Source organism: Chiloscyllium punctatum, chromosome 23 (genome assembly GCF_047496795.1).
Source record: "Chiloscyllium punctatum isolate Juve2018m chromosome 23, sChiPun1.3, whole genome shotgun sequence".
NCBI classification, from domain to species: domain Eukaryota; kingdom Metazoa; phylum Chordata; class Chondrichthyes; order Orectolobiformes; family Hemiscylliidae; genus Chiloscyllium; species Chiloscyllium punctatum.
In genome coordinates this window covers 93,036,107-93,063,220 of record NC_092761.1, presented here as the reverse complement: position 1 = coordinate 93,063,220, position 27,114 = coordinate 93,036,107, and the positions used below count along the sequence as shown (strand labels likewise).

The window sequence follows — 27,114 nt, the reverse complement described above, 5'->3', positions numbered from 1 at the left end:
TTAATGGCCGAATGACCTAATTTATGCTCATCTGTCTTATGGTCTTAAAAGCAAGCAATAAAATAATAAGGAGAGGCAGAAACTGAGGTACAGAGAAAACTGGTCAGGAGGTTGGCCAAAAAGGCAGCAGCTCTTTTGTTAAAGGGTTGATCGTGCACAGATAAAAAGCAAAAGGTGACCATTCAGCCCCTCAAGCCTACTCCACTATTTGACAAGATCAAGGTTGATCCGACATTCCTCACATCCAATTTTCTGCCTTTTCCTTGTAACCCTCGATTCCCTGACTGATCAAGAACCTATTTACCTCAGCTTTAATAATACACGATGACTCTGCACCTATAGCTCTCTGAGGCAAGGAGACCCAACCCAGAGAAATTCCTCCTTGTCTCAGTCTTAAATTGGCATTCTTTTTATTCCTAGACTGTGACCTCTGGTCCTAGACTGTCCCATGAGGAGAAACATTCGCTCATTTTTTTACCCCGTCAGGTGCCTTAAGAATCCTACGTCTTTCAATGAGATCACCTCTCATTCTTTTTAACTCCCGAGAGTAGAGCCCCAAACTGTTTGGCCTTTGCTCATTAGACAATCCTTCCATCCATACTGGAATCAGCTCAGAGTACCTTCTCTGAGCTACCTCCAATGACGTGACATCTTTCCTTAGATAAAGGGACCAAAGCTGTTCTCAGTACTCCAGATGTGCTCTTGCCAGCACCTTGTATAGTTGCAGTAAGACTTCCCGACTCTTAGGAGAAAGTGAGAATCACAGTCAAAAAGTGTGGCGCTGGAAAAGCACAGTAGATAAGGCAGCAGAGGAGCAGTAGAATGGGCATTTCAGGAATTAAGGGCTTATGCCCGAAACGTCGATTCTCCTGCTCCTCAGATGCACCACACTTCCCTACTCATACTCCCTACTCATACTCCAACCAACTTGAAATAAGGGCCAATATTCTATTTCCCTTCTGCCCCTGTCTACTAGCTTTATGGGTTTTGTGCATAAGTCCTCCTTCTTCCCCCTCCCCCTCCCCCCAGCCCTGTCCCTTTGTGTTGCAGCTTTGTATAGTTGCTTTTTCCCATTTAAATAATGGCCTATTGCTTTGTTCTCCCTTCCAAAATGAACTTCACATTTTCCCACACTATATCCATTTGCTACCTTACGTAACTGGCACGATGGCTCAGTGGTTAGCACTGCTGCCTCACAGCGCCAGGACCCGGGTTCAATTCCAGCCTTGGGCGACTGACTGTGTGGAGTTTGCACATTCTCCTCATGTCAGCTTGGCTTTCCTCCGGGTGCTCCAGTTTCCTCCCACAATCCAAGAATGTGCAGGTCAGGTGAACTGGCCATGCTAAACTGTCCATAGTGTTAGGTGCATTAGTCAGCAGGAAATGGGCTACTCTTTGGAGGATCGGTGTGGACTTGTTGGGCTGAAGGGCCAGTTTCCATTCTGTAGGGAGTCCAATTTAATCACTATCTCTCCCCGTAAATTGGTCATATCCTTCGTAACCTGCTTTCCACTTTTTTGTGTTGTCTGCAAATTTGACTACAGTACTTTTGCTTCCTGCCTCCAAGTCAGCGTATATTGTACTGATCCCTGTAGAACCCCACTGGTTACAGGTCACCAACCTGAAAAAGAAATCCTTATCCCCACTTGCCCATCAGTCATTCTCTATCCATACCAATCCACTGTGCATTCTTCTGACAACTTTTTATGAGGTACTTTGCCAAAACTCCTCCCCAAACCATTAGGACACCACTGTTTGTATTCACATGATGCTTTTACCAAAGTATAACATCCCAAAGGGCCTTCACTTCACAGTACTGTTACCAAACAACATTTTACAATGAGCCATATTGGAACAATTGTCCAAAAGGTTAGCTAAAGTGATGGATTTTAAAGAACCTTTTCAAAATGGAAAGTAGTAAAGAAAGCAAGCTGTAGAGAGGAATTTCTAGAGGTGAGGGTCACAGCTGCCAGTGACAGATTAAATCAGGGATGCTCAATCCATCAGAGTCTGAGGAGTGCAGAGAGCTAGTTGGAGGAGGTGACAGAGATAAGGGAAAACAAGGCCATGGAGGGATTGAAAAATAAGATGAAAGTATTCAACTCAACACATTGTTTAACCAGAATCAGTGTCCTCATTTCCCCTTCCCCCACCTCACCCTAGTTCCAAACTTCCAGCTCAGCACTGTCCCCATGACCTGTCCTACCTGCCTATCTCCTTTTCCACTTATCCACTCCACCCTCCTCCCTGACCTATCACCTTCATCCCCTCCCCCACTCACCTATTGTACTCTATGCTACTTTCTCCCCACCCCCACCCTCCTCTAGTTTATCTCTCCACGCTTCAGGCTCTCTGCCTTTATTCCTGATGAAGGGCTTTTGCCCAAAACGTCAATTTTACTGCTCCTTGGATGCTGCCTGAACTGCTGTGCTCTTCCAGCACCACTAATCCAGAATCTGGTTTCCAGCATCTGCACACATTGTTTTTACCCAGAATCAGTGTCAGTCCACCAGCATGCTCAGGGATAATATGCGAAAGAAACTGCATGCATATTAGGACAGGAACAGCAGAGTTTTCAATGACCTCCAATTCACAAGGAGGGTGAAAGATAGGAGCCAGAAGATTCACACAGCACAGAAACAGACCCTTCAGTCCAATCAATCTATGCCAACCATAATCCCAAACTAAACTAGTCCCACTGGCTTGGTCCTGGCCCACATCCCTCCAAACCTTTCCCATTCATATACTTATTCAAATATATTTTAAACGCTGGAATTGTACCCACAACCACTACTTCCCTTGGAAGTTCATTCCACACGTAAACCAGCCTCTGTAAAAAATAATTGCCCCTCATGTCTTTTTAAAATCTCTCTCCTCTCATTTTAATGTGGCCCTAAGTCTTGAAATTCCCCATCCTATGGAAAAGACAACTACCATTAACTCGATCTATACCCCTCATGATTTTACAAACTTCTATAAAGGTCACCTCTATACTCCAGTGAAAAAAGTCTCACCGTTCCTTATAATTCAAATCTTCCACACCCAGCAACTTTCTGGTAAATCTCTTTTGAACCCTCTCCAGCTAAATAAGATCCTTGCGCTAACTGGGTGACCAGAACTGGATACCATATTCCAGAAGAGGCCTCACCAACTTCCTGTACAACGTCAACATGATTCCCAACTCCTATAACTCAAAAGACTGAGCAATGAACGCAAGCCTTCCAAATGTCTTTTTAACCACCCTGTCTACCTGTGATACAAACGTCAAAGAATCATGTACCTGCACCCCTAGGTCCCTCTGTTCTGCAACACTACCCAAGGCCCTACCATCAATTGTATAAGCCCAATCCGAAAGAGTTCAAACTTCTCAAGTCTGAAGGTAGTCAAGGCATAAATGGAAGACTTTATGAGATCATGTTCAACGCTGCATTTATGGTCTGTTGTGTGAACCAGTGAAATTCATAGGACACTCTGCACTATTCTAGTATTGTTTGGGTGCCTGGATGTGCTGTACAAACACTAGTGAGGTAGAAGGTCACTGTAGAACCTGTGTGACACTAACAAAAATTTAACAGCACTAGTTGTGATGTTTTCTCTCTTTGTATAGCAGCTGATTGGTGTGAGAAAGACAACGGTGGCTGTGAACAGATTTGCACAAGTCAGGTGGAGCACGCAGTCTGCAGCTGTACAACTGGCTTTCTGCATTGGGATGGAAAACACTGCAGAGGTAGGCTACCAACAAATCAGCGATTCTTCTTAGCTTTGGACCAAAATCACAGTTTGGGGCTTGGTCAGCACACAAACAAAATAATGTCAAGAGGCAGGTTTCATAATGGTGTTTCTCACCTACATGTTAATGCCATTTGCCATCTCAAATTAACAATTTCTTGTCTCTCTGCAGCTTTAAGTGCTTGTAGTGAGCCAGTGATTCTCCCCACACTTCTGGTGATGACACAGCTGTTTTGCTGGATATTGATAAACACACAAAACCTGAAACCGTAACAACAGTGAAGATGGAAGCAATTGCTTTGGAAGCAGGTGGCATTGATCAGAATTCAAGAAGCAATGCATTTTTGTACTGTTGGGGAATTTGTCAAATTAACTTTATTTTGTTTTATTTAAGTACTACTGTAGTGAAGGATCATAAGATCTGGACTGTGTAATGAATTTATAGGCGTGAGAACTCTAGTCTGAACTGTTCTTGGTTTTAGGATTCAGCCTTTTGTTGAATGTAGGAAGATCAATTTGAAAATAAAAACAATTTCATTAGAATTTAGGCTCATTCTGATTCAAACCATCTCCACTTCATGAACATACAGTGGAAATCAGCCTAGACTTTACTGACTAATAGTGCCTGCATTAGGGGCCAAATGGCCTCATACCATCCCTCATTCATACTTCCAGTTGTAAATAGACTTGAAAAACTAAAGAAATATCAGGAAAAGCATTAGCAAATATTACTCCAGCTCACTAAAAAAGGTATTAAAATTAGTTGGTTCAAAATGCAAACACCTCCAATGTCCATATTCCCTGGATAGAGGGCAAGCAGCTGATCACAGCCAGTGCTGTGACTTAACAGTTAGACTAATCAGGAGACTGTTCCAGGAGCGGGGTGCAGAGGCTTGATGCCTGGATGAGAGGGGCCCTTAGCTGTCCAGGGTGGATACTGGATGGAGAACAGACAGCTGTGGGATTCAGCCACCAATCAGCTCAGCCACATTGAAGAATAGACGGTCAGACTGGAAAATCACAAATTACACACAAGGGCAAAAGTAATAGAAGCAAATCTTTCAGCCACAAGCTTTTTAATTATATTTCAACATTATAATTATAATGAAACATTTCTTTAAAACCCAGATCCCAAAAACAGAATTATATTTTTTTCAAGTAACATAATGTCTTTACTAAATCTTACACGAGATGCTATTTTACAAAGTTAGATAAAAACAAATGAAATATGTCAAAGTTCTAAACTTTAAAACTATAGGTTAGGGGAGGCAGCAAGGTTAGTGTAATGTGCAGGGCAATATATAGAACAGCAAGAGGGACTACACCAGATGTGTATACACCTCAGGGGCAATCCGTAGTGTTAGAACAAGCAGTCAAGTAACTGATGGTTTGAGCTGAAAGTGATTGTTTTAGTCAGACTTTACAATGAAACCCAGCACTAGGCTCACATTAGCTGTTTCTTGTACTCAATCTGTAATCGGTACAAAACAACAACTACAGTAACTTCCAGCTCAGTTAGGGGCTGATTGTCAGCTCAGCAATGAAACTACTCCTCAGAGCCACATCTGAGACCAATTAGTGAAACAGAAATCATAATTAGACATGGCATGTCTGCGGAAACAGCTTCTTAAACAAGTGGCACAGGAATGGATAGGAAGTTCCACTTACTATGTGTTTCACAGTTCATAGGAGGTGATGTCCTAAATGCCTGAACATATCAGAAATTCTGATAGAAAGTGCTGGTCAGCCCAAGCCCAGGATTTTAACATTTCTAACGTTTTGTTTCAGAAACTAGATCTGCCTTTATTAAGTAAATAGTTTGTTTATCCAACACTTCCCTCTTGGTGAGAAATACATGTTTGCGAAAAGTACAGATTATCTCAGGTAAATGCGTTTGCAAAAAGTACAAAACAATACTGCAAACAATCTGCACATGCCAGGGAAATGACAGGTTTTAAAGTTCATCATCATAACCTGAAACAAGTACCTGGTCTTTAATCTGTTGCTTCTCTCCAAGTGGAGGCTTTGCTAATAAAACAGCTTTGGTCCAGAACCCTGATTCTACAGCTCATCAGGATACAGCAAGTGCACATGGGTCTGAAACCTGTCGAGCATTCTCATATTTATGCTGTAGCTATGAAATTGTGCAATAACACATCATCCTCTCACACAACAGCCGACTATAACTCTCCTCCTCACATCCCATCTGTGTCGTGTCTCTCTGACAGTGTAATAATTCTCTTGCACCCCTATTCCATCTATTTCACTGCCCCCAGTGTTGAATTCCATTAATTGACCAGATCTCAATCTTCATCTGCAAATCAGCTCAATGCAGACTACAAAAATAAAAATTATAACAAAAAGATTGCATTTATCATAGCATGTGGATACAAATAAATACATCTCGATTTCTTCAAAATCTAAATTGATTTTCTTCCAAATTTCTGTACATTTGGTTTTTGGACATGTGGCGAGTGAGATCAGTTCTATAATCAAGAGAGGTGAGTGTACACAAGGGAAGGTGATTATATCAACTGTTCCGGAACTCACCAGTACGGTGGAAACCAGTGGCACTCACTGGTCACCGGCAGGACCATCCCAAAAATGACATGCAGAACTCAGTGGCATTTACAGAATCAACATTTGGTTCCACAAATGTCTCCAAAGTCCAGAGTTAGCTGGAGCTTTGAGGGATCAGATCCAAGCATCCACATTTCAACACCAAGTCTGGCTCGATTCTGTATCCAACCAAACTGCATTAACTGTCGCCTGTGGAGAGAAGACATTAAAAAATTGGAGCAACAGTTGATCATATAGCACCTTGAGCCCAGTCCACCAGTTGAGATAATTGAGGCTAATCTTCTACATAAATGTTCCTCTACTCCCCAAATGTAATTATTGGTGGGCAAGACAATGGAGAGAATCCTGAGGGACAGGATTTACATGTATTTGGAAGGGCAAGGACTGATTAGGGATAGTCAACATGGCTTTGTGTGGGGGAAATCATGTCTCACTAACCTGATTGAGTTTTGTGAAAAAGTAACAAAGAGCATTGATGAGGGCAGAGCGGTGGACATGATCTATATGGACTTCAGTGAGGCAACCAACAAGGTTCCTCATGGTAGATTGGTTAGCAAGGTTAAATCTCATGGAATACAGGGAGAACTTGCCATTTGGAACAGAACTGGCTCGAAGGTGGTGCTGGAGGGTTGTATTTCAGATTGGAAGCCTGTCAAGGACAGGGCTGGGTCCACTGCTTTTCATCATTTAAATAAATGATTTGGATGTGAACATAGGAGTTTGCAGATGACACCAAAATTGGTGGTGTAGTGGACAGTGAAGAGGGTTATTTCCGAGTGCAACGGGATCTTGATCAGATGGGCCAATGGGCTGAGGAGTGGCAGATGGAGTTTAATTTAGATAAATGTGAGGCCCTGCATTTCAGAATGGCAAATCAGGGCAGGACTTATACACTTAATGGTAAGGTTCTGGGGAGTGTTGTTGAACAAAGAGACCTTGGAGTGCAAATTCATGGTTCCTTGAAAGTGGAGTCACAGGGAGATAGGATAGTGAAGGAAGTGTTTGGTATGCTTTCCTTTAGGTCAGAGTATTGAGTATAGGTGTTGGGAAGTCATGTTGCAGTTGTACAGGACATTGGTTAGCCACTTTTGGAATATTATGCACAATTCTAGTCTCCCTTCTGTCAGAAGGATGTTGTGAAACTTGAAAGGGTTCAGAAAAGATTTTCAAGGATGTTGCCAGGGTTGAAGGCTTTGAGCTACAGGGAAAGGTTGAATAGGTTGGAGCTGCTTTCCCTAGAGCATCAAAGGCTGAGGGGTGACCTTATGGATGTTTGTAAAATCACGAAGGGCAATAGACAATAGAGAGGGTAAATAGACAAGGTCTTTTCCTGGGGTGGGGGAATCCAGAACTGGAGGGCATAGGTTTAGGGTGAAAAGAGAAAACTTGACAAGGGACCTAAGGGGCAACCCTTTCACACAGAGGGTGATGTGTATATGGATTGAGCTGGCAGAGGAAGTGGTGGAGGCTGGTACAATCATAGCATTTAAAAGGCATCTGGATGGGTATCTGAATAGAAAGGGTTTAAGGGGATATGTGCCAAGTGCTAGAAAATGGGACTAGGTTAGGATTTCTGCTTGGCATGGACGAGTTGGACCAAAGCCTCTGTTTCCATGCTGTACATCTCCATGACTCTAGATTCCTGAGAAACCAAATATTGGTCAATTCTGATTTGAATTCTGTCAACTCTGGAGCATCCACTCACAAGCCATCTACTTCTGGACACAGTCTCCTCACTATGTCCCTCAAATCCATCTTATGAATCCTTCCCTTGTGTCTACTTCAACAGTATTCTCTCAACCTAATTCACAATTGTTACTGTTTTCATGAAAATAGCACTCTGAAAATCAAATTGTTCACCTTGGGAATGATTTTGAGAGAGTATTATCAACTTAATATAGCATTTGCTAAACAATATTAATTTCATATAATTCTCGCTTCCTCATGATATTGTTCACTGCATTGATTCAGATCCATTGAGATGAAGGTGTACAAAACCAAATGGTGCATGTGTTATGCAAACATAGTTTGAAACAATAGGAGAGAGTGCTTTATATATTTCTAATCTCTTCGCAAGTAGGGAGAAAAACATGAAGTACAAACAGGAATCTTACAATTCCACAATAAAATGGAGACCCTCATTTTGCAGAAAGGTTTGCTATTTCAATCCTCATAACTAACATGCCTCGTGCAGAAGGATGAAGGTGCAGTACAAATTGGTTACTTACTTGTTTGCTCATGTGACACTGCTGATTCCAAGACCTGCTGATTGTAATATTCCACCTCCTGAAATCACAGAGAAATGTGATTGCACTGGATATACAGAAACAGGCTGCTCAGCCCAAACAGTCCGTGCTATTTATGTTTCAATTTAACACTGTAACTCTCCATCATGGAGAGGTAATGGCCTAGTGGTATTATTGCTTGACTATTAATCCAGAAATTCAGTTGATGTTCAGGGTTCAAATCCCATCAAGGAAGATGATGGGATTTGAGTTTGAATTAAATGAACAAAAACTGAAGTTAAGAATCTACTGATGACCATGAAACCATTGTTGATTGTTAGAAAAACCCACCTGGCTCACTAACCACCTTCAGGGAAGGAAATTTGCCATCCTCACCTGGTGTGGCCTATATGCAACTCCAGACCCCAACAATATGGTTGACTTTCAACTGCCCTCTGAAATGGCATTTTAAGCCATTCAGTTCAAGGGCAGCTAGGGGTGAGCAACAAATGCCCTGAGTGAATTATTTTTAAAAAATGCTGCTCCCTCACATGCTTGATGAGCTTCCCTTAAGTACATCTATACTATTCACTTCAGTTGTTCCTTACAGTAGAAAGTTACACATCCTCACTACTATCTGGGTAAGGAAGTTGCTGCTGAATTTCCGACAATTTTTCAACAACTACCTTACGTTGATGGTCTCTAGTTATGCTTTATCCTACAAATATAAGAATTCAGTTTGTCTCCACTATGTCAAAACCTATCATTTTAAAGACTTTATTAGCTCACCTCTTAGCTTTCTTTATTCAAAAAGGACACAACTTGTCTGTGCTTTTCTGACATATAAACCCAGGATTTCTAGCAACCTTGCAAATCTTCCCTGCATTCTCTTCAGTGCCTTGATGTCCTCTTTGTAATACCACAACCATATCTGCATACAACAGAGTGCACTCTGAATACAATTCAACACGGATTTAGATACTCAGGGCCTTGCTAACCTGTGGCACAACTTTTAGTGATGCTCTTTTTGTACAAAAGATTGTGTTGTTCCTCTACCAGATCCAGATTGCACCTTTGAAATACTGAGTAACCTCTTTATTCCACCAAATTCTACTGCTACCGAAATGTTTTACTTCATATTTATCAGAGTTGCACTTCATTTGCCAGTTTTTTGCCTATTTGGCAAGTTTATATACATTCTATATTTCATTGCAATATGCATCATTACAGAATAAGCTCCCCAACAAAAGAGTTTCATATAATTCATTAATTTAGGAATTATGTTTTTGCATAACAAGTTGGATTTTGGAATCAAATTGGGAACAGCCATGTCCCAGCTGTAATTCTCGTGGATCACCACTCTGCTATTCTGAGGAACTACTCTTTATTCCTTCTCTAAACTCTTCATGTTGATCTGAAGTCAGCTTGCAATTCATTCCACTTACATTGACTCCACATTCCTCTGGTCTTATTCATTATCATGAGGAAAATACCAATAAATTACATCTATCACATTACCAATGGTTGCCTTATTTTTCAAAAATGTATGAAAAACCTATGTACAAAGATAAATTGGAGAAGCTGAAATGGTTTTTCTTGGAGAACATGATGTGGAAGTGCCAGTGTTGGACTGGGGTGGACAAAGTTATAAATCACAACACCAGATTATAGTCCAACAGATTTATTTGGAAGTACATGCTTTCGAAGCACTGCTCCTTCCTGTGATTTTTAAGTTTCTTGGAGAAGATGGGGAAAAACTGCTGCTTGTGAACGGACCGAGAATAACAGGGCAAACATTTAAGGTAATTGGCAAAAGAGGCAATAGCGACAGGAGAAAAAAACTATTTTGCTGTGAATACTGGATCTGGAAAGTAGGTAGATTCAATTAACAGATTTAAATCGGGCATGGGATCATTATCTGAAAATGAGGGAGAAGGTAGGGAAAATCACAATAAGTTATCTGCTTCTTCAGACACCCAGTGCAGACGCAATAAACCAAATGCCGTCCTCCAATGGTGAAACTTATTGCTTGACTATTAATCCAGAAATTCAGTTGATGTGAAACAAAATGAACATGGCTGATCAAGCAAGGTTTTCCATCCTGAAATTCATATTGAGCGTTCATCATTCCAGTCCCTTTATCTATATGATATCTTCCTTCCTTATGTAGATACGCCATTATCCTTTTATTACCAGGTTGAAGATTACTGGTCTAGAGTTCCCCAAGCATGTTGGACCTATTCTTAATTTTGAAAATACATAGCAACCTGCCTGTCTTCTGACACTACACTGTTTTCTCACAAATTACTGACGATGGTTATCTATTCCATGAATTGTTCTAAAATACTTTGAAATGATGATCGTTGTCAATCATTTGCATCAAGTGTATCCCTTTTTATTCTATTATTTCCCCCTCCCATTGAGCTTCTGCATCTAGGACTGGATCACAGACGGGTTACCATCTGGAGCAGGGCAGAATGTGATGAAATTCTCTGCAATAGGTCACTTCCCTTTTGTTGTCTCACTCACACAGTGTGACTCCATTTGTAGAGAAAATGGAGAAACTATTATTCATCAATAAAACCAAGAATTACGAATGCTGGAGATCTGAAACAAGAACAGAAATTGCTGGAGAAATTCAGCAGATCTGGCAGCATCTGTGGGAAGAAAGCAGGGAGTTAACATTTTGAATCCAGTAATCATTCATCAGAACTGTGAGTAGCTAGGAAAAAAAAATAGCATTATGCTGAAGCTGCCGGGGTGGAAAAAGGGGAGAGCGAGAGAGAGAGAGAGAGAGCCAGGGAAAGGGAGACAGAGAGGGAGAGAGGGAAAGAGATCAAGTCACCAGTTTCCAATCAGTTCCCAGGAAGTATCAGAGCCCACATACTGTTAATCTAAATGACTGAAAGGAAAAGGTAAGATTTAAGGAACACAGCATTGACCTTGCACAGAGATGACATCATACATTTCCTAAAATAGGAAGTCAACGTCTAGAGAAATTCTTGTAGCTCAGTATACAACATAGAACAGTACAGGCCCTTTGGCCCTTGATTTGTGCCAACCTTTTACCCTACTCTAAGGTCACAGTAACCTCCATCCCCTTAATTGTACTATCATCCATGTGCCTATCCAAGAGTCGCTTAAATGTTCCTAATGTCTCCGACTCTACCACCACCACTCGCAGTGCATTCCACGTATCCACCACACACTGTGTAAAGAGCCAACCTCTGACATCTCCCCTAAACCTTCCTCCAATCACCTTAAAATTATGCATCCTCGTGATAACCATTTCTGCCCTGGGAAATAGGCAATCCACTCTACCCATGCCTATCATCATCCTGTACATCTCTATCAAGTCATCACTCTTCCTTCTTCTCGCCAATGAGAAAAGCCTTAGCTTCCTCAACCTTTCTTCATAAGACACACCCTCCAGTCCAGGCAGCATCCTGGTAAGTCTCCTATGCACCCTCTCTAATGCTTCCACATCTTTCCTCTAATGAGGCGACCAGAACTGAACACAATATACCAACTGTGGTCTAACCAGGACATTATTGTACTGCAGCATAACCTCACGGCTCTTCAACTCAATGCTCCTGCTAAAGAAAGCCAACACATCAAACACCTTCTTAACAACCCTATTGTTTGGCAACTTTGAGGGATCTCTGGACATGGACCCCAAGATCCCTCTGTTCCTCCACACTGCTGCCAAGAATCCTGCCTTTAACGCTGTAATCTGCATTCAAATTCAACCTTCCAAAATGAATCACTTCACACTTTTTTGGTTGAACTCCTTCTGCCACACATCAGCCCAGCTCTGCATCTGTCAATGTCCCGTTGTAACCTACAACAACTCTCCACACTGTCCACCACTCCACCAACCTTCATGTCATCGACAAACTTACTAACCCAGCCTTCTACTTCCTCATCCAAGTCATTTATAAAAATCACAAAGAGCAGAGGTAACAGAACTGATCCCTGCAGACATCACTGGTCACCAAGCTCCAGTCTGAATACTTTCCATCTGCTACCACCCCCAGACTTCTATGGGCCAACTAATTCTCTATCCAGACAGACGGGTATCCCTGTATCCCATGCCTCATTATTTTCTGAATGAGCCTACTGTGGGGATTCTTATCAAATGCCTTGATAAAATCAAAGTACACCACATCCACTGCTCTACCTTCCTCAATGTGTTTTGTCACATCCTCAAAGAATTCAATAAGGCATATGAGGCATGACCTGACCCTCGAAAAGCCATGCTGACTATCTTTAATCAAAATATGGTTTTCCAAGTAATCATAGATCCTGTCTCAGAATCTTCCCCAATAATTTGTCAACCAGAGACTTAAAACTGACTGGTCGTAATTCCCAGGATTATTCCTATTCCCTTTCTTGAACAAGGGAATAACATTTGCCACCCTCCAATCATCAGGCACTACTTCAAAGAACAGCGAGGACACAAAGATCATCACCAAAGACACAGCAATCTCATCCCTCGCTTCCTGTAGTAACCTTGAGTATACCCCATCTTATTATAGAATCATAGAATCCCTACAGTGTGAAAAAAGACCATTTGGCCCAACAAGTCCACACCAACCCTCTGAAAAGTAACCCACCCAGACCTAATTCACCTATTATCCTACATTTACCCCTGACTAATGCACCTAACCTACACATCCCTGAACACTACAGCATTTAGCATGGTCAATCCACCCTAACCTTCACATCTTTGGACTGTGGGAAGAAACCAGAGCACTTGGAAGAAACCCTGCAGACACGGGGAGAAGGTGCAAACTCCACAGACAGTCACCAGAGGCTGGAGTTGAACCCTGGTCCCTGGCGCTGAGAGGCAGCAGTGCTAACCACTGAGCCAGCATGCCGCCTTGCCCAGGGGATTTATTATCTTTGTGTTTTTCAACATTTTCAGCATATCCTCCTTCTTGACATGAAACTGTTCTAGCATATCAACCTGTTTCATGCTGTCCTCACAAACTTCAAGTGCTTCTCAGTAGTGAATACTGAAGCAAAGCATTCATTAAGGACCTTTCCTACTTCCTCCGGCTCCAGACACAAGTTCCCTCCACTATCCCTGATCAGCCCTACCCTCACACTGGCGATCCAATTGACAGTTAACACAGCAATTCCCAGCAGCCTACAAGCAAGCACATAATTACACAAACTTGTTATTTGGCCCAACAGGTCCTTTCTCGTGTTTGTATTCCACGCAATCCTCTGCACACAATTTCATCTCATCCTATCAACAAAACATTTTATTCCTTTCTCTCCCCCTTGGGTTTCTTTGGCTTTCCATTAAATGTATCTACACAATACACTTTAACCAATGTAATAATTAGCTTCACATTCTCATCATTCAAGTATTTACTGCCCACCCCTAATTGCCTTTGAGGTGGTGGTAGTAAACTTGTCTTCTTGAGCTACTGTAGTCCAGGTGGTGTGGGAACACCACAGTGCTGTTAGGAAGGTAAAGAAGTCTCCTTAAATTATTACTGACTTATATTGATGCTCTCTTTTCTGGCCTCAACCTATTAAAGAATTCTTATAAATTTTTCAGAATTTATCAAGCCAAATGTTGGTCTTCTCTTTCCTAGAGAAAACATAATTAAAAAGTCAATCAAAAAAGACTCTGGAACTTTGAACCAGAACTTACTTCAGTTTTTGATCAGGGCCCCACCCAGAGTTTGCAAACACCCTAGTCCCCTTCTTCCTAAAAAGCTAGTTTATAAACACATTACCATTGACAGATGCACATCATATTGACAGCAACACCAGCTCATGCTCAGTCAAAGAGTGAGAAAATCCACCAGTTCTATCAAAGGAGTTAGAGACAGCCTGACAATGCTATTTCACCAAGGGTCGGGGTGATTCATTGAGTATTTATCAAGAAGGATCATACCTTTAAATGTTTCAGGTCAGATTCTATGCTCCGTATCAATTGGAAGATTTGATTTTGTACATCCAACGAAGGAAGCAACTGTCCGAATTCCACGCCTGGATTACACGGTCCACTAACATTGCAATCCTCCCTTGCTTCTGTACTTTGGGCAGTATAATCCACTGAACATTCAGCCTGAATCACTGACATGTCAGTTTCATCAGTGGAGCTCCCCTCAGTCTGTGGAAATCCATCCAGGGTTATGTAATGTCCTGTTCAGGTGAATGAAGATAACTTTAATAAGGAATAGCAAAGCTTTAGAGAACCAGAGTCGATAGAATAGTCCAGGAGCCTCATGTTAAACAGGTTAATCAATAGTACAAATCCCTTTGGAATTACCAAGACATTCCAGGAAATGCACTGGTGACATAAAAACACTGCTGACATAAAAACACTGCTGACTAAATAACCATGGGAAGCTCAAAAGAAAATGCTTTGAAATACAGAATTGACCCCCCCCCCCCCCCCCCCCCCCACTCCCCCACTCTGCCCCCAACCACAATTACCTCTCCCCACAATGATCCATTATCATGATCCAAAGTGCTCTCTGGAAATAGCTGCAGGAGGTCCCCACATATACTAACCTGACACACGTGCTTGCGACTTTGACCTCTCATCTCTGTTGGGACTGGAGCAATTCTGCTGTGGCCGATGTTCATCTGCATGATCTTCTGGGGCATCATAGAACCTTTCTCCGCTGTCATCTGTTGCAGAGTCTGGGTTGTGCTCTTCACTGTGAGCCGCTTCCAGCGTAAAGTGACGGGAAAGTTTAGTCCTTTCAGTAAGACTTGTTTGCGTTTCTGTTTCTTCCAGTGTCCCATTGTCTAACTCAACCTGATGCTGCAGAGTATTGTCAGTTGTCTCACCTTGACAATACACTGTACAGTCCAGTGACCCATCTGCCCCTGGCTTTGGAGACGTCAGGCAACTGTCTTCCTCTGGAAGGTGCTGAAATGAGCCTCCATCACTGCCATCATCATCCAAATTCAGCATGTGAAAGGAGAGCAATTGCTTCAAGGTGTGAACTTTGCAGGGGTAGAGAATTACATAGAATTAATCAGAATGTACAGTATAGAACCCTTTAATCCTAAAAACATGCTGATATTTATGCTCCAATGAAGCCTCCTCCAAACCCTTCTGCTCAATTAGCATAACGTCTACTCCTTCAAGTGCTACTTTAACCTCACCTTAAATATATCGACGGTTTAAAACTCCTCTCAATCACCTTCTAAGGTTGCACGTTCCCCATATTCACCATAAGGAATGCTCTTGACACTAGGATTTTACTTATTGAGGCATTTTCAGATGCAAAAACTATTTATCCATGCAACACTCAACAACAATACAGTCAAGTATTCAATGCTTGAACTTTAGGTTCTAAGGTTGTTACAAAATCCTGGCTCTGATAGACAGGGAGTAGTACCTAGACCACAAACTGCTTTATCTTAAAACATCTGGTACAATGCTGAGCCAGTTACTCTCTACTCCATTCCCTGTTAAGACGAAGAACTTGCTACAGAAAACAGTCAGTCAAAGAAACTTAGAGCATGGAAGAAGCCATTAGGCCCATCAGCAAAAAAAAAAATCACTGCAGCCTCATCCTACTTTCCAGCTCTTGGTCTGTAACAGTGTGTTAGATTTAAATATGTTCCAGCTCTGACTAGGGTTTTCACAAAGAAGTGGCAGATGGAATACAATGTGTGAAAAGTGCGGGGTTATGCACTTTGATAGGAATAGAGGTATATACTATTTTCCAAACTGGGAAAGGCTTTGGAACTCTAAAACACAAAGGGAATTAGGAGTCCCAATTCAGGATTCTCTTAAGGTTAACATGCAGGTTTCAGTTGGCAGTTAGTAAGGCAAATGCAATGGTAGCATTCATTTCATTTAGGTTTTCCTGGCAAACTTGTAATTCTCAAGCGCCCTAACATAGCCTTCATGTCTCATCCCAACATAAACCTCCTTCTTCCTATTGACAAGAGACAATTTTCTCTACACCTACTCCATGTCATCACATTTTACGAGCTGAACCAGAAACAGAACTCTCGCTATGGACTAATTAGTGTTTATACAGCTCTGGGATAACCTCTCTGATTAGAAATTTTCTCGCTTGCCTCCTTAACCTATCTCCTCTGCTACCTCAGGGATTGGTGGGCATGTATTGTTCCTCCATTGCCTTTAACTTCTCAGAATCCTACCATTACCGTGTAGATGAGCATTAGCTGAGAACAAGACTCTCTGAAAGCCCTCAATTACACACCAATAACGTGCCTGTGTTGAAAAGGCCCACTGTGACCCTAAGGAGCATCTTGCCATTTCCACTTGGTACAGTGTGTAGTGTTCACTTACGGTTTGTTAGTGCAACCTCTGCTCGGGAACAGAACTGCAGTGAGCCTGAAGACTGACCCTGGCTTGAATAGCGTGTCTCAGTGTTTCTGTGGGGTAGCCTTTGATCAGTTGATCTGCGGAGGCTGGCGTACTCCATCATGGGTCTGTTCTGCTCATCTGTCCCTTGCATAGACGGGACGACGTGAGGTTTCTGCTGGCTTGACACTGAGAGATTCAGAGTATCTTCAGTCCCAGATGACATCTCTTTACCTGCAATGCAGACTGGCAATTACTCAAGACCCCTCAAAATCGCAGGACATTTTTTTTCTGCTTTAACTTGCACTAGCATTCACCATGTATGTATGACCACCAGTAAATAGGCACACACACAATCCTGTATGATGTAAGTCAAGTACCTGCTACAACTAAAGTGTGATATTCATACAGGTTGTATGTAGAGGAGCCATTGTGCATTCATGTCACATACAATCTGCCTCACTACAATCACAAGTTGCTACCTCTTGAACGTAAATGCCATAAGAATCAATATAACTTCCAGTTTGAAAGATACAAAGGCAGAAGCTGCTCTATCTCTACACATCTCATCTTCCTTCAATTGCATTTTTCAGAATCACAGACAAACCACATGGATCAGATGCTCTCAAAGTGACAATGTTAGATTATTCATTTTCTCATGGGCTCAATGCACTTAAACACAAAACAAATTAGCTCAGTCTCCTCTGCAGAAAGAAGGTACTGAGAGGTTTGTCATATACACTTCAAAATACTTAAGCACCTAGTCACCTGCAACACTGTTAATATATTAACCTCTGATGGGTACTGATACCTTGTGGAGATTCACTGCTGCCGAACATTCTTCCCAAAACTTTGCCTGATCCATTTTGCTGCAGTGTGCTCAGATTCTCCTCGTCTTCTTGCTCACCTCTGTGGAAATACCTGACATTTATTAGGGAATAATCTGGGACCATCAGAACCTCATTTTTAAAAGACCATCTCCCAGGTATACTATGCAAAAGATCATCCTGGACACTTCATACAGTTTAATCAGCAAACAGTATCCGAGGAGCGCTACCAAAAGGTGTGTGTTTTAAAAAAAAAGGTTGATCTGTTTAGTGAGGGATAAAAGCAAAGATCTGCAGATGATGGAAACCTGAAATAAAAACAAAGTGCTGGAGAAACTCAGTAGACAGCATCTGTAGACAGAACAGTTCTCATACAAATTCACTGGACTTGATACATTAACTTTCATTTTTCTCTTTACAGATGCTGCCAGATCTGTTGAGCTTCTCCAACATGGAGTCTAGGTTACTGAAAGCATGACCACTGGCAGTGAGGTGAAGACAAAAGGAGGCACAAGACACCAGAATTGGAGAAATATGGTTCTGGGAGGTAAGAGAAGTAGATTCAAAAATAGACAAGAAACCAACAGCGATTCCTTGAGTCTGCTTTGACTGGCAACATCTATTTAAAACCAAATATTTGCTTTTGCACAATTGCAGAATCACAAAACTATTTCTGGTTACACTGCACAGAACTCAGTCAATGGACCAAGTCTCATTGTGGAACACAAGGCAACTGGCCTTTGTTACCATGATATTAACAAAACTTAAGCTCTACACCAAGATACACCTACTCCACACATTTGCCCTGTCCTTAGCAGCAGTTAGGCAATAGCTGTACCTGTACATGCCTATTGTGCTTACACATTTATCAATCTTTACCAATTTCTCTTTGAAAAGTTAGCATCAGCAATGTAATTCAATATGACTGAATTACTTACTCTGTAACTGCTGGCTCAGGGATCACATGGTGGCTTGGAGGTTTAATTGATCCTGATGTCTGTGTGATTAAATACTGCCACCTGTAAATTCAACAGGCAAAGATCACTTACCAAACAGCATTTTAAAACTGCACCTCAAACCCTGAACTTCAATAATACTGTCTTTAACCAAATAACCAATAGTATTGACCATGCTTGCCCTTTTTAGTTTTTGAAATATTTATTCACTTCTCTACTAGATGCTGCTGGGGATTCTGTCCCGACATTTATAACGTTTCAAAATCTCGAGCTGCTTATACACTCACCTAAAATCCTTCTTGCAAATGTTAAAAAATGTTTACAGCAAAAAGGAATAACTTTCCCATTTTCAATTAATTTCAATTCTATAATACAAGGTCATTAGTCCCAGAGGCCCCCATATGTACCACTATGTTTTACACACAAGCATATTTATTTCAATGCAAGAGGCCCAACAGGGAAGCAGATAAATTCAGGGCATGGTTATGAATGTGGGACTGGGATATCATAGCAATTACAGAAACATGGTTCAGGGATGGACAGGACTGGCAGCTTAAATATTCCAGAATACAAATGGTATAGGGAAGGATAGAAAGGGTGAGGCAAGAGAGGAGGGGAGTGGTATTTCTGATAAGGGATAGCATTACTGCTGTACTTAGGAAGGATATTCCTGAGAATACATCCAGGGAAGTTATTTGGGTGGAACTGAGAAATAAGAAAGGGATGGTCACCTTATTGGGATTGTATTATTGACCCCCTAATAGTCAGCAGGAAATTGAGAAACAAATTTGTAAGGAGATTTCAGTTATCTGTAAGAATAACATGGGGGTTATGGTAGGGGATTTTACCTTTCCAAATATAGACTGGGACTGCCATAGCGTTAAGTGTCTAGATGGAGATGAATGTGTTAAGTATGTACAAGAAGATTTTCTGAGTCATATGTGGATGTACCTACTAGAGAAGGTACAAAACTTAACCTACTCTTGGGAAATAAGATACAGCAGGTGACTGAAGTGTCAGTGGGGGAGAACTTTGGGGCCAGCGACCATATTTCTATTAGCTTTAAAAGAGAATGATGGAAAAGGACAGACCAGATCTAAAAGTTGAAATTCTAAATTGGAGGAAGGCCAATTTTGACGTATTAGGTAAGAACTTTCAAAAGCTGATGGGGGCAGATGTTCACAGGTAAAGGGATGACTGGAAAATGGGAAGCCTTCAAAAATGAGATAACAAGAGACAGTATACTCCTGTGAGGATGAAAGGAAAGGCTGGTTGGTGTAGGGAATGCTGGATTACTAGGGAAATTGAGGTTTTGGTTAAGAAAAAGAAGGAAGCATATGTCAGGTATAGACAGCAGAGACCGAGTGAATCCTTAGAAGAGTATAAAGGCAGTAGGAGTATACTTAAGAGGGAAATCAGGAGGGCAAAAAGGAGACATGAGATAGCTTTGGCAAATAGGATAAGGAGAATCCAAAAGGGATTTTATAAATACATTAAGGACAAGAGGGTAACTAGGGATAGAACAGGGCTGCTCCAAGATTAGCAAGGCAGCTTATGTGTGGAGCCGCAGGAGATGGGGGAGATACTGAGCAAGTATTTTGCATCAGTGTTTACTGTGGACAAGGACATGGAAATACAGAATGTGGGGAAATAGATAGTGACATCCCCAGCACCTGATCAGGTGTGCCCTTGAACTCTGTGGGAACCTAGAGAAGTGACTGCTGGCCTCTTGCTGAGATATTTGTATCATTGATAGTCACAGGCGAGGTGTCAGAAGACTGGAGGTTGGCTAACGTGGTGCCACTGTTTAGGAAGGGTGGTAAGGACAAGCCAGGGAACTATAGACTGGTGAGCCTGACATTGGTGGTGGGCAAGTTGCTGGAGAGAATCCTGAGGGACAGGATTTACATGTATTTGGAAAGGCAAGGACTGATTAGGGATAGTCAGCATGGTTTGTGTGTGGAAAATCATGTCTCATGAACTTGATCGTTACTACTTCAAAGAGCTCAAAGAGGATTGATGAGGGCTGAATGGTGGCTGTGATCTATATGGAATTCAGGGAAGCAATCAAAAAGGTTTCTCATGGTAGACTGGTTAGTAAGGTCCGATCGCATGGAATACAGGGAGAACTAGCCATTTGGATAGAGAATTGGTTCAAGGTAGAAGACAGAGGATGGTGTTGGATGGTTGCTTTTCAGACTGGAAGCCTGTGATCAGTGGAGTGCCATAAGGATCGGTGCTGGGTCCACAGCTTTTTGTCATTTATATAAATGATTTGGATGGGAGCATAAGAGGTATAGTTAGTAAGTTTGCAGATGACACCAAAATTGGAGGTGTAGTAGACAGCGAAGGTGACCTCAGAGTACAATGGGATCTTGATCAGATGGACCAATGGGCTGAGAAGTGACAGATGGAGTTTAATTTAGATAAATGTGAGGTCTGCATTTTGGAAAAGCAAGACTCATACACTAAATGGTAAGATCCCGGGGAGTGTTTTTGAACAAAGAGACCTTGGAGTGCAGGTTTAGTTCTGTGAAAGTGCAGTCGCAGGCAGATAGAATAGTGAAGGTGGTGTTTGGTATGTTTTCCTTTATTGGTCAGAGAATCGAGTATCAGTGTTGAGAGATCATGTTGTAGCTGTACAGGACATTGGTTAAGCCACTTTTGGAATATTGCATGCGATTCTGGTCTCCTTCCTATCGGAAGGATGTTGTGAAACTTGAAAGGGTTCAGAAATGATTTACAAGGATGTTGCCAGGGTGGAAGGTTTGAGCTACAGGGAGAGGCTGAACAGGCTGGGGCTGTTTTCCCTGGAGCGTTGGAGGCTGAGGGGTGACCTTTTGAGGTTTATAAAACCATGAAGGGCATGGATAGAAAAAATAAACAATGTATTTTCCCTGGGGTGGGGGGAGTCCAGAACTACAGGGCATAGGTTTAGGGTGAGTGAAAAAAAATTAAAAAGGGACTTAAGGGGCAACCTTTATACACAAAGGGCGCTGCCTGCAACTTTGAGAATATTTATAGCTCAGGTTGAGGTTCAAGTTGTAAACTTGTTCACTGAGCTGGAAGGTTTGTTCTCAGATGTTTCATCACCATGCTAGGTAACATCATCAGTGAGCCTCTGGTAAAGCGATGGTGTTTTGTCCCACTTTCTACTTATGTGTCTTGGTCTATAAAGGAGAGGGATACTATTTCTGGTTCTTTTTCTCAAAGATTGGTAAATGTGGTCTAAATCAAAGTGTTCATTGATGGAGTTCCAGTTTGAATGCCAGGCCTTGAGGAATTCCCGTGTGTCTCTGCTTAGCTTGTCCTAGGATGGATGTGTTGTCCCAGTCGAAGTGGTGTCCTTCTTCATCTGTGTGTAAGGATACTAGTGATAGTGGGCCCTGTCTTTTGGTGGCTACTTGAGTTCATGTATCCTGATGTTTTCTGCCTGTTTGTCCAATGTGGTGTTTGTTAGTCCTTGCAGGGTATTTTGCAAAATACATTTGTTTTGCTGGTTGTTGGTATAGGGTCCTTTAGGTTCAGCAGTAGCTGTTTCAGTGCGTTGGCAGGTTTGTGGGCTACCATGATGCCAAGGGGTCAGAGTAGTCTGGCAGTCATCTCTGAGATTTCTTTGATGTATGGTAATGTGGCTAGAGTTTCTGGGTGTATTGTGTCTACTTGTTTGGGTTTGTTGTTCGGCAGCCTATGCTTATTGGGTACTCATTGTTCTTGAATACGCTGTATAGGTATTTTTCTTCTGCCGCTCGTAGTTCCTGGGTGCTGTAGTGCATTGTGGCCAGTTTACAAGTTCGCTGATAACACCACCATATTCAGTCGAATCGCAGATGGCAAAGAAACAGACTAGAGATGCGAGGTTGAAGACCTGGAAAAATGGTGCACTGAGAACCACCTAGCCATTCTCAATGCCGGCAAAACCAAGAAACTCATTGTTGACTTTCAGTGGGATGCTACTCATGCCCCCCCCACACATTAACAGCACAGAGTGGAACGAGTGGAGAGTGTCAAGCTTCTGGGAGTGGTTATCCACAACCACCTTTCTTGGACTTTTCATGTGGAAGCACAAGTTACAAAGGCCAAACGTCACTTCTTCCTCAGGCAGCTGAGGAAATTCAGCATGACCTTGCCAACATTTACAAGTGCACCATTGAGAGCATCCTGTCTGGATGTATCACAACCTGGTATGACAACTGTACCATTCAAGATTGGAGTTGGTTACAGAGAGTGGTGAACTCAGCCCAGACAATCACAATGGCCAACCTCCCATCTCTAGAATCCATCTACCAGGCCCGTTGTCAAGGAAAGGCCGCCAGCATTCTCAAAGATCCATCCCACCCTGGCAATGTTTTTCTACAACCTCTACCATCGGGGAGAAGGTACAGCAACCTGAACACATGCACCAGCCGGTTTCAAAACAGTTGTTACCCTACATCAGAATACTTAATGGACTCTCAAACTCTTCACATTCGCCTGTACCTGTGTTTTTGATTTTGCTGCTGTTTACCTATTATTTACTATCTATGTTACTTAACTCTGTGATCTGCCTGTATTGCTCACAAGACAAAGCTTTTCACTGGGCCTCGGTACACGTGACAATAAATTCAATTCAATTACATAATGTCCTGAAGCAACTCTGTTTGTGGGTGTTGGGACGATTGCTCCTGTAGATTAGATTACTTACAGCGTGGAACAGGCCCTTCGGTCCAACAAGCCCACACCAACCCTCTGAACAGCAACCCATTCAGACCCATTCTCCTACAGTTACCCCTTCACCTAACACTACGGGCAATTTAGCATGGCCAATTCAGCTGACCTGCACGTTCTTGGACCGTGGGAGAAAACCGGAGCAGCCGGAGGAAACCCACGCAGACACAAGGAGAATGTGCAAACTCCACACAGAAAGTTGCCTGAGGCAGGAATTGAACCTGGGTCTATGGCGCTGAGGCAGCAGTGCTATACCATATGTGCTGCCCCAAAATGTCAAGAGTAGTTTTCATTCGAGAAAAGACTATGTTTCACTGTGTTAACCAGGCTGCACTGCAACGTCTATTTACAGGCGCGATCTGACTGCTGATGGGGACGGGGGCTTTGACCTGCTCCATTTCCGACCTGGGCCGATTCACCCCTCTTTACCCGACCTGGTGATCCCGGATTCCTCTGGGGACACCACATCGATGCCCAGCTTAGTAAGGACAGCCTGATCGGCATAGTCCGCAGCAACCCAGAACTCCTGGTCTCAAGCAATCAGATAACCTTAGCCTCCGAGTTGCCGGATTATAGGCGCACGCCACCACGCCCAGCAATATCTGGTCCGTGTGTTGCTTTCCTGTAGATACTGGTCTGCAGTTCTCTATTAACTGTCTGTTCCACTGTGACATCTAGGAAGGGGAGTCTATTGTTGTTCTCTTCCTCTTTGGTGAAACAAGGATGTTGTTGATGTTGTAGGTTTCCTCTAATTTGTTCCGTTTTGTGATGACAAAAGCGACATCCACATAGCGGACCAAAAGCTTGGGTTGGATCGTGGCGAAGGCTGTTCATTCGAGTCTCTGCATTAGTGTTTTGCTAAGAATCCTGATATTGGTGATACCATGGGTATCCCGTTGATTTGTTTGGAAGCCTTGTAATTGAAGGTGAAGTGGGTAGTGAGGCACAGGTCTTTTAGCTTGAGGATGTTTCCCTTTTTGATGGAGTTGGTGCTGTCTGGTATTTGTGTCTTTGGTTCATCTAGTAGTGCAGTCAGTGTTTCTTTAGCCGGGCTGATGTTAATTGATATGAATAGGGCTGTTACATGAAAAGATACCAGTAGTTCATCCTCTTCTATTTTGGTGTCTTTGATGACATTCAGGAATTCTCGGGTGGAGTGGATGGAGTAGCATGAGTCTTCAACAAGATATTTCAGTTTACGGTGGAGTTCCTTTGTTAGTCTGTATGTTGGTGTGCCAGGGAGTGAGACTATTGGGGGGGTGCGCCTGGTTTGTGTATCTGAGGTAATCTGTAGAAGCAAGGTGTGCCCGATCCATCAGGTTTCAGTTTTTGGAGATGTGTCTTGTTAATTTTGCCCGATTTAAAAGTTCCTTCAACGTAGCTGTGGAATTTGAGCTGTGGAGTTGTGTCTATCACACATCTATGATGGTAAGTGTCAGTATCTGCGAGCAGTGAGTTCACCTTTTCAATGTATTGTGTTCTGTTTAGGAGGACCATTATGTCCCCTTTGTAGGATTACAATGTTACTGTCTTTTTTGAGTCCTTCTAGGGCTTTCCTTTCATTTGTGTAGAGAGTGTTCCCTGCCTTTTTCCTGCTTAGTGTTAGTGCAACCACCCTGTCTGATGACGCATGTATGGAATGAGCTGCCAGAGGAAGTGGTGGAGGCTGGTACAATTACAGCATTTGAAAGACATCTGGATTGGTATATAAATGCGAAGGATTTAGAGAGATATGGGCCAAGTTCTGGCAAATGGGACTAGATTACGTTGGGATATCTGGTCTGCATGGATGATTTGGACCGAAGGGTTTGTTTCCATGCTGTACATCTCTACGACTCTATATGAATTAGGCAGAGATTTAGGCTATTCAGCCTCTCAAGCCTGCTCCACCATTCATGGCTGATCAGCTTGTTTCGAACTGAACATTTCCATCCACCCCAATAATGGTGGATCCCCCTGTCCAACATGCATTTAACCACCTTGATCTTAATAATTCTCAATCAGCTCGCCACAACTGTCTTCAGAGGCAGTGTTACAAAAACATACAACCCTCTGAGTAAAACAATTTCTTCCCAAACTGTCTGGATTTTTAATTTTGTCTGGACTGATCCACAAAAGGAAACTTTCTTTTCAGATCCATGTTTTCAAGACTCTTCAGGATCTTGTACAGTTTAATCAAGTCACTCCTCACAATTTGAAAGTGCAGTGAAAATAAAACCAGTCTGTCCAACTTTCTGTCATAAGCCAACCAGCTCATTCCTGGTTTCCATCTAGTAAACCTCTTATGAACCACCTCCAATACACTTACATCAGTCCTTAAATAAGGAAATGAAAACTACACACATTTAAAATTCATCTTGAACTCTGAACTTAAATAATATTGATGTGGCCTCACCATCTGAGGTTGTACAGATTGGGGTTATTTCCACAGGATTTTAGAAGAGGGAGCTGTAACCTGATTGAAGTTTAAAGATTCTGAATGATCCTCTATAACTGAAGCATAACACTCTTACTTTTATGTTCAATTTCTTTGATAATCAAGGGTAGCATCCCATAATAAGCCTTCTTGAATACATGCTGTACCCGAGTACTAACTTTATGACTCATGCACCAGAACACAGATCCTTCTGCACCTCAGAATTTCAGTTATTCTCTGTTTAAATAATATTGGTCAGGAATCTTTTATCCAAAAATCTCAGGATCAATTGCTTTTTGGATGAAGGATATTTTCAGTTTTCAGATACATTTACCTTACCCACTAAAATCTTTTACTAGCTCTCTCACAACCAAAAGCAAAATATTGTACCCTGATCTACTGGGGAATGTATTCACATTAACTTTATCAAAAACATGAAGCTATCTGTAAACTTCTTTTCATTATCTCTGCACTTATTATCCTTTGTCTCCATTTGTTGCTCCACTTACCACTTCTCTGTGATGGCCCTTTGGAAAAAGACTATATTGTTTTTAGGTCTTTTCAGTTTTTGGACGCATATACAAAGGAAAAACAGCCTGTACTCTGCTTTGGCAGGACAAAAAAAAAATTAGCAAACGACTTCATATTCTCTCACATTATCCTCTATCTACCAGATTATTGCACATTCACTCACCCTAGCCTTTTAAACACAAAGTTCTCGGTTGAAATCTTACTTCAGAGTCCAAATGCAAAATACATGGAGGCAGAAAACAAACTGGGAGATACTGAAAAGGGTTTACACTTCTACAGAGGGATGGAGGAGTTTGGCTCGTAAATTTACAACTTTAGAATACCATGGTGGCTCAGTGGCTAGCACTGTTACCTCACAGCACAAGAGACCCAGTTCCATTCCAGCCTCGGTCGACTGTTAGCGTGGACTTTGCACATTCTCCATGTGTCTGCGTGGGTTTCCTCAGGGTGCTCCAGTTTATAGAACATAGAACACTACAGCGCAATGCAGGCCCTTCAGGCATCGATGTTGCCCTGACCTGTGGAACCAACCTGAAGCTATCTAACATGCACTATTCCATTTTCATCCATATGCTTATTCAATGACCATATAAATGCAGGAAGTGTGCTCCACGCTCCTACTACTCTGAGTAAAGAAACTACCTCTGACTTCTGTCCTATATCTATCACCCCTCAATTTAAAGCTAAGTCCCCTTGTACTAGCCATCACCACCCAAGGAAAAAGACTCTCGCTGTCCACCTTTTCTAACCCTCTGATTATCTTATATGCTTCAATTAAGTCACCTCTCAACCTCCTTTCTAACAAAAACAGCCTCAAGTCCCTCAA

At 42.2% G+C, this 27,114-nt stretch overlaps 2 protein-coding genes across 2 annotated transcripts in view; one reads left to right on the top strand and one right to left on the bottom strand.

Moving 5' to 3' along the window:
- The window catches only part of LOC140494275 (tubulin-specific chaperone cofactor E-like protein), a 208,227-nt gene extending 203,955 nt beyond the window's left edge, over positions 1–4,272 (top strand). The window contains exons 31-32 of the mRNA XM_072593555.1: positions 3,608–3,727; positions 3,902–4,272. Coding sequence (XP_072449656.1) covers positions 3,608–3,727; positions 3,902–4,002 — 221 coding nt within the window. The 3' untranslated portion in view covers positions 4,003–4,272. The remainder of the gene's footprint in view (positions 1–3,607; positions 3,728–3,901) is intronic.
- A 504-nt stretch (positions 4,273–4,776) lies between these two features.
- LOC140494017 (rho guanine nucleotide exchange factor 12-like) overlaps positions 4,777–27,114 on the bottom strand; it is a 93,123-nt gene continuing 70,785 nt past the window's right edge. Inside the window, exons 34-40 of the mRNA XM_072592949.1 lie at positions 18,617–18,697; positions 17,663–17,760; positions 16,837–17,085; positions 15,072–15,512; positions 14,449–14,699; positions 8,538–8,595; positions 4,777–6,498 (exon numbers count right to left, since the gene is read on the bottom strand). Of these exons, the coding sequence (XP_072449050.1) occupies positions 6,488–6,498; positions 8,538–8,595; positions 14,449–14,699; positions 15,072–15,512; positions 16,837–17,085; positions 17,663–17,760; positions 18,617–18,697 (1,189 nt within the window). The 3' untranslated portion in view covers positions 4,777–6,487. The remainder of the gene's footprint in view (positions 6,499–8,537; positions 8,596–14,448; positions 14,700–15,071; positions 15,513–16,836; positions 17,086–17,662; positions 17,761–18,616; positions 18,698–27,114) is intronic.